General features: G+C 42.9%; 1 protein-coding gene across 1 annotated transcript; it reads right to left on the bottom strand.

Annotated features, from left to right (window-relative positions):
* Window positions 1-4,097: 4,097 nt before the first annotated feature.
* Window positions 4,098-13,784, bottom strand: POLR2D (RNA polymerase II subunit D). Its single transcript, XM_059052636.2, has 4 exons — window positions 13,659-13,784; window positions 11,411-11,591; window positions 6,424-6,519; window positions 4,098-5,287 (listed from the first exon to the last, which is right to left on the bottom strand). Exons 1-4 carry the CDS (start codon window positions 13,729-13,731, stop codon window positions 5,209-5,211), a joined length of 429 nt encoding a protein of 142 aa, XP_058908619.1. The 5' UTR covers window positions 13,732-13,784; the 3' UTR covers window positions 4,098-5,208.
* Window positions 13,785-18,497: the final 4,713 nt, after the last annotated feature.

The following is an 18,497-nucleotide window of genomic DNA, read 5'->3' as shown; positions in this document are numbered from 1 at the left end:
CCACCAGGGAAGCCCCTTTTGTACATTTTTAATGAGAAAAACATCACCTCATTTTAGATACCTTTGAAAACTAATTAGGGTGAACATTTCCCCATTAATTTGGTAATTGGATGTAACTTGTGTCTATATGCTTTATCCTTTTTGAAATTGGGGTCCTAAGATTTTTAAATTTATTTTTAAAAGCTCTTTATAAACATCGTCACCCTTTGCTCGTCTTCTCTGCTATATATTGTCTCTCAGTTGCCTTTCTAGTGATTTTATACAATTTTAAATTTTTATGTAATCAAGTCTTTCGTCTTTTTTATTTCTTCTATCATTAAGTTTAGAAAGTATTGCTTGTCAAACATCTTCTAATTTCAATTGCCTTTGAATATGGAGGACTGTTAAGTTCCCTATTAACAAGGGGAATGTATTTAGGACACATGCAGCCACTGGCTGGTGTTGATATGGCTCAGGAAGTAGAGGTTAGTCTGAATTTAAAAGGACATCAGTCTGTGAATCCGGGAGTATCCTGTGCCTGGACCATATTTATTAGTAGAATTACAAAATATAAATATCAGAAGCCTTAAAAGGTAATAAACCTTGGAGTTTTGTTTTTTAAATTCAACGTGCATGTTATCAGCCTACTGAAAAGGCAGAATTCATTAGGCTTTGAGGTTCTCCCCACAAGATGAGGCATTCATCTCTTCACTGTTCCCAAATGTTTCCTTAAAACAGCCTTCATAATTTTGTCCGTGAGCATGAGTACTAAAGAGGCAGATTTTTATTTTTTATTTTTTTATTTTTTTTGCGGTTCGCCGGCCTCTCACTGTTGTGGCGCACAGGCTCCGGACGCGCAGGCTCAGCGGCCATGGCTCACGGACCCAGCCGCTCCGCGGCATGTGGGATCTTCCCGGACCCGGGCATGAACCCGTGTCCCCTGCATCGGCAGGCGGACTCTCAACCACTGCGCCACCAGGGAAGCCCCAAAACAGATTTTTTTTTTTTTTTTTTTTTTTGCAGTATGTGAGCCTCTCTCACTGTTGTGGCCTCTCCCGTTGCGGAGCACAGGCTCCGGATGCACAGGCTCAGCAGCCATGGCTTACGGGCCCAGCCACTCCGCACCGGGGCACGAACCCGTGTCCCCTGCATCAGCAGGCGGACTCTCAACCACTGCGCCACCAGGGAAGCTCTAGGCAGATTTTTAAAAAGATAATTTGTATTATACACAAAAATTGGACGCAGTGATACATAGAAAGTGATATACACCTTTAGACTTACAAGCTCTGGGGACCCAATTTGGATTACTGGTCTCCCAATCTTGCTGTAATGCTCTCAGTGGTTTGCAGGACATTTGTGTTGGGAGCTAAGAGCTGTGTTGTCCACTACAGTAGCCACTAGCTACATGGGACTATCTAAATTTTTAAGTTTAAAACTTAAATAAAATGTAAGGTTAATGGGACTTCCCTGGTGGTCCGGTGGTTAAGACTCCCAGGGGGCTTGGGTTCAATCCCTGGTCAGGGAACTAGATCCCACAAGCTGCAACGAAGAGTCCACATGCTGCAACTGAGACCCGGCGAAGCATGCATGCATGCATAAATAAAAGCTGCTTGCAAAGAAGGCGCAAGCACAGCCAGTTCTGTAAATGCCTCTACCCCAATTGAGACAGCTAGAAAGTGGACTGAATGGAAACTAGCCTATGTGACCAAATCTGTGTTGCCGTCTACTGAAGTTCAGTTCCTCAGTCCAGTGACACTAGCCTCAAGTGCTCCAGGGCTACCTGTGGCAGGCAGCCACCGCACTGGACAGTGCAGATACGGAATATTCCTACCTTGCAGAAAGTTCTGTTGGGCAGCTTTGCCTTGTCTTCCAAAATACCCAGGTGTCTTCTGGGCTGCTTCCCCACCTCTCCTCCCCCACCCCCGTCTCACAAAGCCCTCTCCCCCAACTGTATTATTTCAGGTACATTCTCGTTCTCCCTGCACTCCAAGTCACCTTCGGCAAACGGGGCAGTGTATTTACTCAACACTCACTACACTCAGCACCCCCTGGGAGCCACGCAAAGGAAGCGAGGCGCACAGAACCCAAGTCTGAACGTGATTCCAGTAGACAGACCTGCCTTCACCGTGCTGTCGCCACTCAAGCTTTCTGCCTGTTTAGTCCCAAACTGCCCTCCTGCTGCTGCTGAAGGAACAGGCACGGAGAGCCACAGGCAGACACATTACTGATCACTATTTAGGGCCTGAAATCTGTCTAGGCCCACTTTTCACCCAAGGGTTGCAAACGGGTATTTTCGTCCAGCAACTTGAAGGCAGTAGCCATAGCCACAATGTATCTCTTCAATATTTCTCATAAGTGTCAGTTTAGATCCTTAATGATGATTGATTTTATATACTAAATTATACCAACACTGTGACTGACTACTGGCCCAGAACCCTCCTCAGAAGTTTGAACTGAATATTAAGTTATCAGGAAATTCTTGTCAATATTCCTAAGTGCAACAGTTGTACTTAACAGAGGAAAGTGTATTTTTAAAATGCATACTTAAATGTTCAATGAAGTGTCATGCTGTCTGCTTTCACATGCTTCCTAGAAAAATATAATAAGCAAATATGACAAACATTATCTGTTAAATGCAGGTGAAAAACATAGGTATGATCAATGCACTAATCTTTCGGCTTTTCTGTGCTTAAAATTTTTCACAATAAAAAACTGAAAAAATGTCACCCCACTGGCATATCCTGTGGGCTTCAATGCTTCGTGGTTTTTGTTTGATTTTTTAGTTCATTCCTTTTTATTGCTAAAAAGTATTCCACTGTATGGCTGTATCAGACTTTGTTGATCAAATCACTAACTGGTGGACACGGGAATTGTTTCCAGTTTTCGGCTATTATTAATAATGCTGCAATGATTATTCACACTGAAGTCTTTGTGTAGGCTTCAATGGTTTTAGAAATAAGCTTAAAACAATAATTTTTAATAAGAATGGCTTGTGCTCAAGCCCCATCCAGTAATGCTGTTTTTCAAGACTCAAGTTGAATACATTTTTATAAAACCAATATGACGAGAGCTTTCAGAAAAGCTCTTCTGGTTAATGTAGCTTTCTGGTGAAGTGAGGCTTTGACAACATGACATCGTTGTTTTGAATTCTGCTTTTGCAAACAGTGCAGTGAGTCTAACGACGTTTCACAGGTGATTAAAGATTTTCCAGGGCCTCCTGTTCACTGGACACTGAGCTGCTGTCCAGGACTAGACAGAACCCTGACCAAGCAGAAGGCACAGACCAAGCTTTGAGTCTGTAACATGGCATGAGGCTGCTTTTACATGTAATCCCCCAGTATGAGTCGTTGTTGTTTTAAACTGCTTCTAGTTGCCTTACTACCTGCCATTTATTAGTGCCTAATATATGCCAGGCACCTTGCACAGTTTAATCCTCCCAGGTGGCTCACAGGCGGGCACCCCGTGGAGATGGTAGCACCGCCCTGCTCCTGCCACCGAGCACACGCGGCCTGGATTACAGCTCGGGTCTGCCATTCAGGCCTGTTCTTTTTGTTCCATTGCTTGGTGCCAACCATGGAACTCACTCTCTTAAAAGATAATTCTGCAGACTTTGAGTAGGCAGTTGGGTTTGTTTTCATAGTCTGATACCAGTACCAGTGGGTATGCTACCAATTCCTTGCACTAATTTCTTTTTTTTCTTTTTTTTTTTTTGGGCTGTGCTGCCACATGGCTTGTGGGATCTTAGTTCCTTGACCAGGAACCGAACCAAGGCCCTCGGCAGTGAAGGCGCAGAGTCCTAACTACTGGACCGCCAGGGAAGTCCCCCTTGCACTAATTTCTACAAAGCAAGCTGACTAATAACAGCTAACATTTACTGGGGTATAGTGTATGTCAGACACCAATAGGCTCTTTTTAATAATTTTCTCATTCAATCTTTAAAAACATCTGTGGAATAGAAACCATTATCCATATTTTACAATTGAGAACACTGAGTCTCAAAGAAGTAAAGTTGCCCAAGGATGAAAAGATTATTTCCTCAAATACTTCTTTAATTCAGGTATGAATGACATTTCCTTCAAATAATGATCAAGAATATTGGTGACTCAGAAACCATGACATTTCAGAAACTGAAAGACTTTATTAAAGAACTTTTATTTTTGCCTTAGTCAGCAGCTGACATGAAATGACCTTGACTTTTAAAGCCAGCTTTCTTCTTTCCCCAGCCTTTCCTCTGGACCATGAATTCACTTGGAGCCAACAAGTGCCTCAAAGAAAAATCCCCAAACGGTGAAGAAAACAGGCATATTTCCCTTCAGAAAATTCAGAGCCACAGTGTTTAGTAATTAAAGTGTTTTCTCCGCAACTAGCCTCTGATGGAGTGGCGCCACTATAGTGGCTCGGGAAGTGGCAGGCTCCCTCCTTCCACGTCTCTTCCATCACAGAACACCTGCTGCTAAGCAGGAGGCCAGAGGTTTGGACCCGATGCCCCATATGAGGACACTATGAAGTGCTCACTCCTTCACATCTGGTCCAGGAAGGAAAAATCTGAATCTGGCAGTGACAAAGTAAGTGCTTAAAGACCACTTACTCCAAATCTATGCTGTGCAGCAATCCGAGAAGAAAGGCACAGTACTTGTCCATCTCAAGGCTACGTGCCCCACAGCGCTCAGCAATTACCCTCAGGTGTAACTACTCTTCACGGCAACCTCTTCCCTGTCTCCTGGGTTAAGCACAACACCGCCAGGGCGCTATCATCCTCTCTTTAAGAATTTCAAACAATGATACAGGTCTCGTTTAATTGCTCCTTTTGCATTTAGGTGAGACTGTTTCCCATTACCAGTTTTACATGTTCTAGTATAGCTTCAACAATTATGAACACACTGAAATGAAAACATGAAATATTAGGAACCAAAAATAACACAAGGGCCAAAGACCGTGATATGAGGCGCCAGCAGTGTGGCTTAGATGCACGTCACCCCACCTCACCCTCCGCAGAGGCAAGCTCAGGCAGCCGCTGCAAGGCCTCTCCAAGGTTACGCTGGCCACCAGGGTCCAACAGTCGAGCCTGAAACAGCAACCTAAACCAAGACCAAGCACTGGGTTCTATCCAAAGGAAGCCCAAGTGTCTTCTGCAATAGATTTTCTGTGCAAGTCGGCCCTGGATCCTGGGCCAGCGGTGCTGTGCTGGGGATGTGATGTGGTTCCCCCAGCAGCAGCGATATCTGGAGATTAATACTGAAAGCTGCGCTTGGTCTGGATGTCATCAAGAATCTGCTGTAGCTCCTCATCTTCAAACCGCCCCTCCAGGCTACGAGAAGAAAACCAAAAGGAGTGAGTGTTGCAGCGACTGACAGTGCTCCCCACCCTCCTCTTTCGTGCATGCTAGTCTTTGAGCACCACTGGCCCACCTCTCTGCTTACCCCTAAGCACTGACACCTTTACATTTCAACTCTTAGTTCTTTCCTTTAAAAAACATTATGAAGTACTTCAAACATATAAAAGGTATAGAAAATAAGCTAATTTTAAAAGTTATCCCCACGTGATTCCCCCCCTTTTTTTTGCCACACTGTGTGGCCTGCAAGATCTTAGTTCCCTGACCAGGGAGTGAAGCCGGGTCCCCTGCAGTGGAAGCGCAGAGTCCTAACCACTGGACCGCCAGGGAAGTCCCCCTCCCTCCTTGATTCTTTCATAAATATGACAGACACAAATCGATGGCTCTGTGTGTGCTCCCCTATTCCAATTCCTTTTCTTCCTTCCCCAGAAGTAACCATTATCCTAAATTTGGTATTCATCATTCCTACATGTACTTTTATATTAATATTTACTATAGTATATGTAAATGTATCTACAAGCAATATGCAGTATTGGTTTTAAACTATAAGAAACGGCATTGTACTGTATGTATCCTTCTGCAATTTTTTTCACTCAAAATTCAATTTGGCATTTGTTGACATTATTCCACGTTGTCCTAGTTCACTAGTTTTTTCACTGCTACATAATAAACATTGTATGATCATACAATGATTTATTTCTCCAGTCTTGATTGTTGTCCAGTTTCTGCTATCACTAACAATGCAGCAATAGACATTGGAAAACATGTCTTCTTTTAAACTACGTATGCGTTGCTTTTAGGACACGTACCCAGGAATGAATTTGGGGGCCATAGGGTATATTCATCTTTAGCTTTACTGGATGTAGCCAAACTGCTCTCCAAAGTGACCGTACTAATTTGCACTCCTATCATCAGTGTACCAGAGTTTCAGCTGTTTCACGTTTTTGCCAACAATCGGTGTGCTATAAAACCATCAATCTCATTACAAACGCACTCATTCAACGTTGGTGATTATCTATGTAGATTTTAAATGCACACAGCTTTTAGACACAGTAATTCTACTTGTAAGAGTTTATCCAATACACATAGAGCTTTTCACAACCAGTCCTAACCTTGGGATCAGAGCCTTGGACTCCTCAGCAGTCTCTGGACAAAGGTTGGCCAAACAGGCCAACTCAAACTTATGAAGCTTCTTCTGGAGCAGCAAGCTGATCACAGGGAAGAAAATCAAGACAAACAAACAAAATCAAACAATGATGAAAAGGAAAAAGGGCATCAAATGTAGCTAGCAAGGAAGAGAAAAAATAAAGCACTTGCAATCTTCCCATTATGGTTAGGTTTGCTGCAAAACCCCACTTTCAAACCACTTCCTATTCCTCTTCCTGTTCTCCAGGAAGCTACAACGAAATCAGGCAGAGACAGTGAAAGCAAGGCGAGCACACCAAGGCAGAGAATGCTTGCGATGATAACTTCTGAGAAACTGCTATCTACCTCGAGACTATACAACCTTTCCCCCAAGAATTTATTCTGTTGCTCTTCGCTCTTCCTACCACTGTTCTTTGCTTCCATTGTTATTAATTTTATGTCAAACACATGATGTCAGATGTCCCTAATCTACCAGGCATTTTGACTTGGAGAAAATTCTCTTTTAAATGTATCTAAAAAATAAACAAATACAAGCATATCTTACTTTGTGCAAATCTATGTATAAACTGCATCTTATTTTAAATGTAATTCTAGTTCAAATTGTAAAAAAGAACATCATCAATATAAATCACATCCTGGATTCTCACACACTGACTTCTTAAAACAGAGGTCGTCCATGGTAAATCTGGTTTCAGAGAGGACCTTAATTATCTGTTCAGAAACAAACATTTCCTGTCCTTACCACTTGATTACAAGCCTATTAGTTATTGTACAAAATTGAGAAAATAAAGACAGAAAAATGAAAGTCACTACCTAAACAAAATCAATGTTACCATCTTAGTATGCCATTCCAAACGTCTTTCTATGTTTTAGAATACAAACTCACTCGTTCTGTTTTGTAAGTTTTCGTCACCTAATAAAGCTATTTTCATTTTGTAAAGAAAATACTGTGAACTTAGTTACATAGGCAGAGGTGCATAATGTAGTGTATGTATTATATGCAGGGATTTGTTGTAAAATGAACACATGCTTATTTATAAAAAATACCAAAAACCTCCCCACAAAACCCCAATATGGGAAAATAACCTGAAATTCTACCCAGAAATAACCAGTGTTAGCATTTTCGTGGAGAGTCCATCCCCCCTTCACATAATTAAAAACAAATAAACAAACAAAACAAAACAAAACCCCAAAAGGAATTATAACACATTATTCTGTAACTGGCCTTTTTTCACGTAACAATACAGAAGCTGTTTTGCATATTAGTACACACATAACTTTACCTTGAACATGGCATTGCACTGAAAGGTTGGGCCATAAATTTATATATCAAATTTCCTGCTGTTGAACATTTCTGTTGTTTCCAATTATTCATCACTTAAAATAATGCATTCTAAACATCATTGTAAATGTATACTTCTTTGTGCACTTGATTGATTACTGTGTGCTTTAAAGATAAATTCCTGGAAGCAGAATTATTCAGTCAAAGAATATGATATAACTGGATGGCTTCTTTCTGAGAGACAGTGCCCTGAAAGGGCTTTACCAATATACACTACACTTCCACCAGCAATAAAAGATGGTGCCTGTTTCCCCTACTTCTTATACTAGGTTTCCCATTCTTTTTTCCTGGCTGCGTCAGGTCTTCGTTGCAGCATGCAGGATCTTCGTGTCAGCGTCTTTCGCTGTGGCACGTGGGCTCTTCGTTGCAGCATGTGGGCTTCTCTCTAGCTGTGGCATGCTGGTTTTTCCTCTTTCTAGTTGTGGCGCGCAGGCTCCAGGGCACATGGTTTCTGTAGTTTGCAGCACGCGGGCTTCTCTCTAGTTGAGGCACATGGGCTCAGTAGTTGAGGCGTGCGGGCTCAGTAGTTGTGCCACACGGGCTTAGCTGCCCCGTGGCATGTGGGATCTTAGTTCCCCGACCAGGGGTCGAACCCGCGTCCCCTGCATTGGAAGGTGGATTCTTTAACACTGGACCACCACGGAGTCCCAGGTTTCCCATTCTTTTTAAACCTACTTAGCTATTTTAGCACTTCTTTGATTTCCTTGAAGATGAACATTATTTCATTTGAATTATATAGTCATTTGAAGTTCTGATATAAATCAAGTCATTAGAGACTAATAAATCCATTTTTATAAACTGGGTATCATCTCTTAATTATTTGTTAGAGCTCTTAACGTTGAGGATATCAATCCTTTTCCCAGTTTATTCAAACTTAGGTTTTACTTATGGCACTTTATTTAAAGATATTTATGTAAATTCATTTACTTACTCAACTAAAAATTATTTAGTGCCTACAATGATTAATATAATCAAGTCCTGGCCCTTGCAAAGCTTATAGCCAGCTATAGTCCATCGAGTTTCCCCTCATTTAAAGTCCTGCTAACCACAGCCGAAACTGTATATTCACTCAAGTTATCACATAGCACTTTTATGCATCATATTTTATATTTAAATCTTTAATTCCTTCAGAAATTATTTTAGTATAAGGTATACAGAGTTACAACTTCATTTCAAAATATTTTCCCAGTAACTGACAGTACCATCTTTGCCATATACTGGACTCATATAAAACATAATAGATTTGGATTTGTATCTGTTCCTGAATTTTCTATTCTGCTCCAATCACCTATCTATTCTCAGGCCAAAGTGTTACTATTTTCATTACTGTCACTTTTTAATGCATTTTAACAGCTTGTAGGGCAAATTCCCCTTCCTTTTTCTTTTTAGAAGTTTTGCTGGGGCTTCCCTGGTGGCGCAGTGGTTAAGAATCCGCCTGCCAATACAGGGGACATGGGTTCAAGCCCTGGTCCGGGAGGATCCCACATGCCATGGAGCAACTGCACCCGTGAGCCATAACTACTGAGCCCGTGTGCCACAACTACTGAGCCCGCTTGCCTAGAGACCAAGAGCCACAGCTACTGAGCCCACACGCCTAGAACCCACACACAGCAACAAGAGAAGCCACCCCAATGAGAAGCCCACACACCGCAACGAAGAGTAGCCCTCACTCACTGTGACTAGAGAAAGCCCGCGCACAGCAACAAAGACCCAACACAGTCAAAAATAAATAAATATATTTATTTTTTAAAAAAAGCTTTTCTGACCATTCTTACAAATTTAAGATCTTTGGGAGGGCGTTCGTTAATTAACTTACTATTATTTATTTTTCACAGCAGAGGATATATTTTTCTCGTTGCCACTTAGGCAGCCTCTGCTGCTCACTGGCAGGATTTCGGCGGTCGGCGCCTTGCCTCAGCCACTGTACGTTTATTTATAATGACCTGTTACCACCTCATCTTAATTGAATTATATGGCCAATTATGCTTTATCAGTGGAATAACAGTAACAGCCACAAAACAAATTACAGACGTTCAAGATGGTATAACAATGAATGCACTGTCATCCAAAATCCTACTTACAAAGTTCCGAGCATATTTGAGAACATATACCCATTACCTTGAGGATTTAGGATGGCACTAAATGTATACATTAATTTGAGGAGAAATGACATTTTTACAGTATTAAGACCTCTTATTCGTGAATGTTTAAGTCCACCTTCATTTATTCAAGTCCTCTCTTTGGTTCAACACTTTGCAGTTTTGTATGTAATCTTTTCCCCATGCATACACCCACACTTTTCAGAACAGGCTATACTTCATATACAGCTTTATCACTTCATTTTCTGCGCACCTAAATTATGTGAACATCCTTCAATTTCATTTTCTATCATAATTTTCAAAGACAGTATAGTAGTCCATCAAATGGATTTACCACAATTTATTTAATTACTGTTGAATATTTAGTTTTTTTTCAACTGTGACTATTATTAATAGCTCTCTGAAGAATATTTGCATATATACATCTTTTTGTCCACTTGCTTTTCCTTAGGACAGTACTTCTCAAACATTTCACCAGAGTAGAGCAAACAAGTACCCACAACCAACTCGGGGGCACAGGCACAAATGACTTTCTGCAACTGCAAGGATTTAAGCCTCATGATTTATTTCAATAATTCAGGGACTTCCCTGGTGGTCCAATGGTTAAGACTCCGAGCTCCCAATGCAGAGGGCACAGGTTCGATCGATCCCTTGTCGGGAAACTAATATCTCGCATGCCGCGTGGTGCGGCCAAAACAAATAATAATAAAAATAAATAAATACAACTAAAGTATTCGAAAAAAGAGTTCATATATATTATTTGTTTTACTTCACAATATACTGGTAACTGTTTGCTTTAATGCAGAAATGTTTTAAACCATACCACCAAGTAACACTGATGACACCCAGTTTATAAAAATGGACTTCTCTAGTGGCTCAAATCATATCAGAACTTCAAATGATTATCTAATTCACATGAGATAATGTTCATCTTTGAAGAAATCAAAGAAATGCTAAAACAGCTCTTGTTTTCCCTGGGGCCTCCTATATACCCCAGCACCTCACTGTTTCCCAGAGCACATCCAACCAATTTGAGAAGCAATGCCTCAGGAAAAAATGGTAAAAGCCGGTCACCTTTTGAATGGTAAAGCAAAGATCCAGAACGAATGCTCCTGATTTATATTTGTTAACACAGCAAGATCTCTAGGACGTATCAGGGAAATAATAAATAAATAAGCCCACTTTATTAAAAAAAAGAAAAAGAAAACAATGCTGTGTGTTTATGGTGTGTATGCCAATGTGTGGAGCAAGCTCTGGATGGCTAACAACAGACTTCTGACAGTTGTCACTCTGCAGGGAGATAACTGGGATTTGGGGTACAGCAAAAGGGGGCCAAGGAGGATTCTGACCATATACGCTATTGCAAAATTTTGACAAAGACATTATTTTACTTACATTAATCGTACAGATGATGCCCACGGGGTGGTGGGGAGGAGTGGAGGAGGCGGTGACAGCATTCTACGTGCAGTTGTCTAATAGTTTGGATTAATAAAACTTTCTTTCAGCACTCACCTACGTACACTGGCAATGGTCTCTCTGTTTTTGAAACGACTGAAACGGGCTGTGTAGTTTAAAGTTTTCATGAAGACCTCAGAAAGTTCCTGTTCATCCTCTGCACTCTCATTTTGTTGCTTTCGATGCTCCAGAAGCATATGAACTTCTGAATTTAGAAGTGTCTCAGCTGTTTCAAACTCTATTTGTGAGAAGCATAAATGTCAGCTGAAAATATTCCTCCAAAAGTCAGCTTCTAAACGTTCCTTTTGCCTTTGAGACTATCAGCAAGTCTCTGTCCCTGCAGAAATCCAGAGGCTTCATATCCCACAACTGTACAGTATTTTTCAGGTTTTTTGTTTGTTTGTTTTTGTTTTTTTGCCATGCTGCGTGGCTTGTGGGATCTTAGTTCCCCGACCAGGGATTGAACTCAAGGTCCCCAGCAGTGAGAGCGCCGAGTCCTAACCACTGGACTGCCAGGGAATTTCTAACTGTACAGTACTTAAAAAACAAACAAACAAAAACCTGAATAAGAAGTACCTAGACAAAACCTAAATACGAAAAACTGGTTTAATTTATCATGAAATTAAGAAAACCATCTCCCTCTTAGTTATTACACCATAAAAAAAGAAAACAAACATATATTTCCATCATGCCCAAAACTTCCATGAAGCTATCCTATGTAAGGAAGTATTTCACCTTGAGTCTATAAAATACAATACTAGAAGCAACCTATATGTCTATCAACAGATAAATAGTATTATGGTATAACCATTAAGTACTACCTAGCCCTTTGAAAGAACAGAACAGTTTTACACAATATATCATCAAATTTTTAAAAAGCTGTATGATTTCTGTAGCATAATTCTATTTTTGCAAAGAATAAAGTGTATACGTATAAGTATATATTTATAAATGAGCACAGTTTGGAAGCATAAGCACTAAACTATTTACGGTTGTTTCCTCTGGGTGAAAAGGTGTGGAATTTCACATTTTACTGTGGATATTTTTTTTTAAAAGGAGGGTACTGTTAAGGCTTCCCCCACTTACTTTGTGTTTTCCACTACCTGTAAGATATGATACTTTAAAATCTTAAGCTTTCTACTTATTTGGGGTTTTAATATTAAGCACATCACACTGCAAAGAGGAAGTTCTCTGATAGCAAATGTGCTTTACTCCCAGCCATCTGACAGATTCTCTCCCTGACCAAACTCCAGGCTCCTTCCTGTGCGCCCTCTTCTCGCCAAGGATTCAACTTTGGTCCACAGAAACTTGACGACGGCTTCCCTGGTGGCTCAGTGGTTAAGAATCCACCTGCCAATGCAGGGGACAAGGGTTCGATCCCTGGTCTGGGAAGATCCCACATGCCGCGGAGTAACTAAGCCCGTGTGCCACAGCTCTTGAGCCCACGTGCCACAACTACTGAAGCCCGCGCGCCTAGAGCCCGTGCTCCCCAACAAGAGAAGCCAACGCAATGAGAAGCCCGCGCACCGCAACGAAGAGCAGACCCCGCTCGTCACAGCTAGAGAAAGCCGTCGTGCAGCAACGAAGACCCAACGCAGCCAAAAAGAAATAAAAATAAAATAAATACATTAAAAACACTAAAACACTAACAAGATTTCTAATAGCTCCAGGCCGCATCCCTGGGACGACTCTAGCTCTTTACAGTGCCTGTTTATGAAAACGGAAGGCTGCCAAAATAACTTACTGTTTGTTCCAGCCAACACCTGAAGACAGGGCCCCTGTCTCCCAGCCCAGAGCGAGGGGTGTGGGAGGGTAGGAGTTAACCGCCAGTTAAATCCAAAGGGGTTTCAAATGGACCAACCCCCCGCTTCCCGCTTTTCGTAATTTTTCACTTCCCCGACCCTACTGAAGCCCCGCTCACTCCCCTCCTTATTCCTTCATTCTTCCTTTAAAATGCCCAGTCACCTCTACAGATCGAAGTTTAGATGAGTCCACGTTTGAATCTCTTTTCTATTGCAATAGTATATTACTGATTAAAATCTGTCCTTTACCCTTTAGTGCCAGCTTTATCTTTGATACATCCCTCCAGCACGTCGCAGCTTATCGGATAAAACGAACTACTTAAACAGGAGAAAGAGGCCGCCAACGGCTCCAGGGCTGCAGGCGTGGACTCCGGCTGGCCCCCTCCCGCGGCACCTTGCCCTGCCGGCCCGCACCCCCCTCCTCCCTGCCCTTCGCCGCGCCTGCCCAGGTCTGCGGCGACCACGCAGGACCACGGGGGCAGTCCGGCAGCCCCAGGCCGCACCTTTGGGAAAGATGAGCTGTGAGGCGTCCTCCTCTACGTCGCCAGCCCGAGGATCACTGCCTCCGGCCGCCATCGTCTTGCCGCACACCGCAGCCCACACCGCCGGAAGCGGAAGCGCTGAGCCGCGGCCACGGAAGGGACGTGGTCTTGGAAACGGGGCGGGGCTCCATTGGGGATGGGCGGGCCACAGTGGGTGGGCGGGACCCCGGCGGGGCGGGCGGGACCCCGGCGGGGCGGGCGGGACCCCGGCGGGGCCGAGGGACTTGCACAGGCCTTGAGCTTCCCTTAAGGAAGCGGAGACGGGCCAGAGCCGCGGGATCGCGGGGGTTCCCGGAGGGCCGAGGCGCCTCTTGCGCTGGCCGCTTCCAGAGAAACCGTCCTTCTCTTCTCCAGTACGCCCTTCGCCGCGCGTTGTGGGGACTGGTCACTTGGCCCTTCTGAGCCCCAGCTACCTCACCGGTGAAGTGTGGATGAGGATACCTGCTTCCCAGGGCGTAGGGAAGGATTAGATGAAATGCAGGAACGCGCTGACCGACCCAAGGAACTGTCGTTGATGGGACGCTGGGTAGGTGACTCCGAAAACATACAGTGTAATTTCTTACAATGCCTTAAGCGTTTAAAATGTTTGCTTTGTAGTGGATTTTTTCCAATGCTTCTCAACATGTGGATAGTGATATTGAGAGGCCTGTTGGAACATTTGGATGATACTTAGAAAAGTAAGCAGGGGCTTTACTGGTGGCGCAGTGGTTAAGAATCCGCCTGACAATGCAGGGGACACGGTTTCAATCCCTGGAATCCCTGGTCCGGGAAGATCCCACATGCCGCGGAGCAACTAAGCCCGTGTGCTACAACTACTGAGCCTGCGCTCTAGAGGTCATGAGCCACAACTACTGAGCCCGCGTGCCACTACTACTGAAGCCCACGTGCCTAGAGCCCATGCTCCGCAAGAAGAGAAGCCACCGCAGCGAGAAGCCTGCACACCCGCAACGAAGAGTGGCCCCTGCTCGCTGCAACTAGAGAAAGCCCGCCGGCAGCAACGAAGACCCAATGCAGCCAAAAATAAATAAATAAATTTTAAAAACGATAAGTAGGCAAATGAAAAAGTTTCCAACTTGAGAGAAAGCAGATGGCTGTACAATGAAGGAAATAATCACAGTGCACTGCCTGGCTCAGGAGTGAACCACGTTTAGGTATCATGTGAACTCTGTTAACAGAAAATGAATGAGGATATTATCAGACGAGAATATGTACCTGTATTCGTTTGATTTATAAATATAATTTTCACAAAGTTAATTTGCCTTGTATCTGTATTTCCAGAAGAAATGTATCCGGTGAATTAATGGCAGGTTATATAGTATTGTTAGAGCTTATTACCGCCTTGAAGGGCTTTCCTACACAGTTCATTACAGCTGTGGACCGATGTCCCGAGGAGTCTGGGGACATGCAGCAGCTGGGTGTGGGAAATGGTCCTGAACTCAGCGTAGGCCTCTTTCTCTCATCTATCCATCCAACAGGGCTTTACAGAGCAACTACTACTTATTGGACTTACCATGGTCTGCCCCCAGGGCTAGCCCCATACCCAACACACACAGCAGAAGAGAAGTCAACAGGTGAAGAGAGAAGAAAGGAGAATAACAAATAATACATAGTGATGTTTCATAGGTTGCTTTGTCCACATTTTCATTCAGGAAAACCATCATAAATACTTAAGTGCAAAACCTTGAGGTTAAAAAGATGAATCAGTCCTAGAGCTGTCCCCAAAAGGAGCTCACTAAGAGTAGTTGATGCAAGATCTGGACTTATTTTCCATCATAAAAGAAAGTGGCAAGGGGTGTGAGAGATATGGAAAGATACAGAGAAAGAGGTCATTATGCTCCTCAAGAGCTACTATGGTTCTTTGTACTCTATTGGCTCAGAGTCAAGTTCTTCAACCAGCCCAGTGAGTGCCTTTCAAAGGCAGATATTCAAGCCAAGGTCACAGACCCTAGATTGATCTGGAAGCAGCTTTAGAGCACTTCCTCCACCCTCAGTCTCACAAGAACCACCAATCTCTGACCACATGGCTTAGTTCACATTTCAGACAACAGAATGAGTTTAAAATGGCAAATTTTGTGTTATATATCTTTTACCACCACCAAAAACAAAAAAAAATATGGAATCCCATGCTGTTTAACTGAGAACATGGAATACTAATCTCTAGAACTATAATTTCTCTTGAAGGAACAGAATTCCTCTCACACACCCCAGAGTTATTACCAAAGTCTGTGTTTAACCAGTTGTTGTGATCTATTTCCAAAATTATCATCTAACCCTGACAGCGTATACCTGTGGCCAAGCTGTAAGGGCTTCAGAACTGGGTATGTTAAAAAAAAATTTGTACATCCTTGCAAATAAAAATTTAAACCAAAGACTAACAATATCAACATATGAATGTTTGTAAGGTTTGAAAAATTATTCCTTGCCATTTTCTCCAAACACACCTCATCCTTTCTGGGCCATCCAAAAGCAAGAAACATTTTCCTTTAGGTCAGACCACACCAGCATCCCAGGGTCTTTGTTTGGGTTAATTAACCTCACCAAATGACATCTTAAATTTGAGCATCCCCCCCACCCCCGAGTTCAGGTTGTAGCTTTCTGGGCAAGGTCAGTTTCACTGGAGAACCTAATGAGAACTATGAACCCTCTTTCTAGAAAAATCCAAATTTTAAAGGGTTCACAAACCTTAGTTCAGAAAAGTTGGCTCTAATAAACCAATAGCATTACTACCAACCACAAAAAGTAAATAAATAAAAGTGCAAGGTTATTGGGTATCATCAACACCACACAAAAACATGCAGGCTGAACAAATATGATCTGGTTGGCTGTCTTTAAAAATAAAATGACTAGGGGCTTCCCTGGTGGTGCAGTGGTTGTGAGTCTGCCTGCCACTGCAGGGGACATGGGTTCCAGTCCTGGTCCGGGGGGAATCCCACGTGTTACGGAGCAACTAAGCCCATGCGCCAGAACTACTGAGCCTGCGCTCTGGAGCCTGCGTGCCACAAGTGCTGATGAGGCCCACGCTCCTGGAGCCTGTGCTCCACAACGGGAGAAGCCACCGCAATGAGAAGCCCGCGTGCTGCAACTAGAGAAAAGCCCTCGCGCAGCAAAGAAGACCCAACGCAGCCAAAAATAAATAAATAAATGAATAAAATTTAGAAAAATAAAATAAAAATGACTAAAATAATAATAAAATGACTATTACTACTATTCAAAAAAAAGAGGCAAGACAAAGAACAAATTTTACCCATTATGATTTATTCTCTACAATACTTTGTTAAAGAGTTCAATGATTTGCACTCAGAAGTTATATAGCCAAGAGGCAACCAAGTGTAATACAAAGAATTGGTCTAAAGTCTTTGCACTGAAGGCCATACAAAGTCTCTTGCTTCAGGGAAATAAGAATGAAAATAAACAAAAAGAACAAATAGCTCCCTAGGCTCCAGAATCTCAATAGAAAATAACATCGACAGTTAGTGAAATTTTAGGTGTTAACATATCATGGAAAACAGATCTTGTGCAAATATTAAAATTAACACCCAGGACTTTTGTACAGATATTTATTATAAACAATAAAATATATGTAATGTCTCAACTACAAACCTTTCATGTTGAAAGGGTCTCTAACATGAATTGCTTTAATATCATGAAGCGAAAAAGTTTAAGAACCTCACAGTGGAAACAATCCAACACCGACAAACTCTAGTGATCAGACATTCTCTTTTAGTTAATGGAGAACAAGGACAATTTGAAATTACAGAGAGAATGTCCTAGCTGTGGGTATTATGAGACAAGCCAACCTTCCAGACCAAAAGGCACTCACAGCTAGGGATGAAACGAACTCCGAACCAAACCAGCCAAGGTGGGGCTGGTTCCTTGAAAACAGTGGTTACTGTTCAGCTTGAGCAGCCCAAGGACAAAGGAAACACCGAGCAGAAAAACCTTCCTTCTCTTTAAACCCACCACTCCCACCACGTGGACTGGCCGCCCTCATCACTGCTGTAGTCAAGCACGTGGAAGGCAGGTCAGTTCCAGTTCAGAGCTGTCATCTCCCTACGCAAAGCTGCCACGTGGATGATCCAGACTTAGTATTTTTCCTGAGAGCCACCTGCCATACATCTTCAGGAGGTGACCTTGACCGTATACTTCCAGACCACTTCCTGACTAGGCTCCATTCGGGACAGACACTGACAGTGCCATTCCTCACGGGGCCAGTTTTCCTCGGTCGACTCCTGAGTCCCCTTGCCAAGGCAAGAGGACCTCGAGCATCTCCACTGCTGGACTTGGATGGGGGCGTGAGGGAATGTGCAGGGAGTCAGGCTTCTTCACTCCAGAAAGTGAAGGGAGCCCACGTCAGTGTGGTGCTGGGCTTCAGGAGCCCGATTCTTGTGCACTGATTTTTTTCCCCCCCTATTTCCTGGGTTTTTAAATTTTCTGTTCATTTTCTTAAATGGCAGGTATCCTACCCCACCCTCAATAAAATAAAAAACATACTATACGTTGGGGAAGACAAATAGGGCAACATTTCTACGAGAAAAAATAGGCTTGAAAGAGCATGGCACTGAAAATGCTTGCATGACCAGTCTCACTGAGCGTGCTCAGGGGTGAAAGTTTAGCACCATTTTTTTTGCTTTTTTTAAACTTTAGAAATTAAACACAACTTTCAACATAGAAGACTCGAACAGGAATGAGTGTAGCCCTATGTATCAATACTGTTGTACAAACTGGAGGTGGGCGGTTTAGTCCAGAGCTGCTGACCACCCTGACACCGATCCATGGCACCTAAGAGTAACTGCCGTCACA

This window comes from Kogia breviceps, chromosome 2, assembly GCF_026419965.1.
Source record: "Kogia breviceps isolate mKogBre1 chromosome 2, mKogBre1 haplotype 1, whole genome shotgun sequence".
In the NCBI taxonomy this organism is placed as follows: domain Eukaryota; kingdom Metazoa; phylum Chordata; class Mammalia; order Artiodactyla; family Physeteridae; genus Kogia; species Kogia breviceps.
The sequence above is the reverse complement of the archived record's forward strand: the minus strand, read 5'-3'. Positions and strand labels throughout refer to the sequence as shown.

What these genes read in the sequence shown, in the direction of transcription:
- POLR2D (XM_059052636.2), bottom strand. Translation starts at nt 13,731, where the DNA reads ATGGCGGCCGGAGGCAGTGATCCTCGGGCTGGCGACGTAGAGGAGGAC. An exon ending in ACAGCTCATCTTTCCCAAAG is followed by an intron (nt 11,592 to 13,658) that starts GTGCGGCCTGGG and finishes TCTCACAAATAG; the next exon opens with AGTTTGAAACAGCTGAGACA. An exon ending in TCCAAGGCTCTGATCCCAAG is followed by an intron (nt 5,288 to 6,423) that starts GTTAGGACTGGT and finishes TTCTTCTCGTAG; the next exon opens with CCTGGAGGGGCGGTTTGAAG.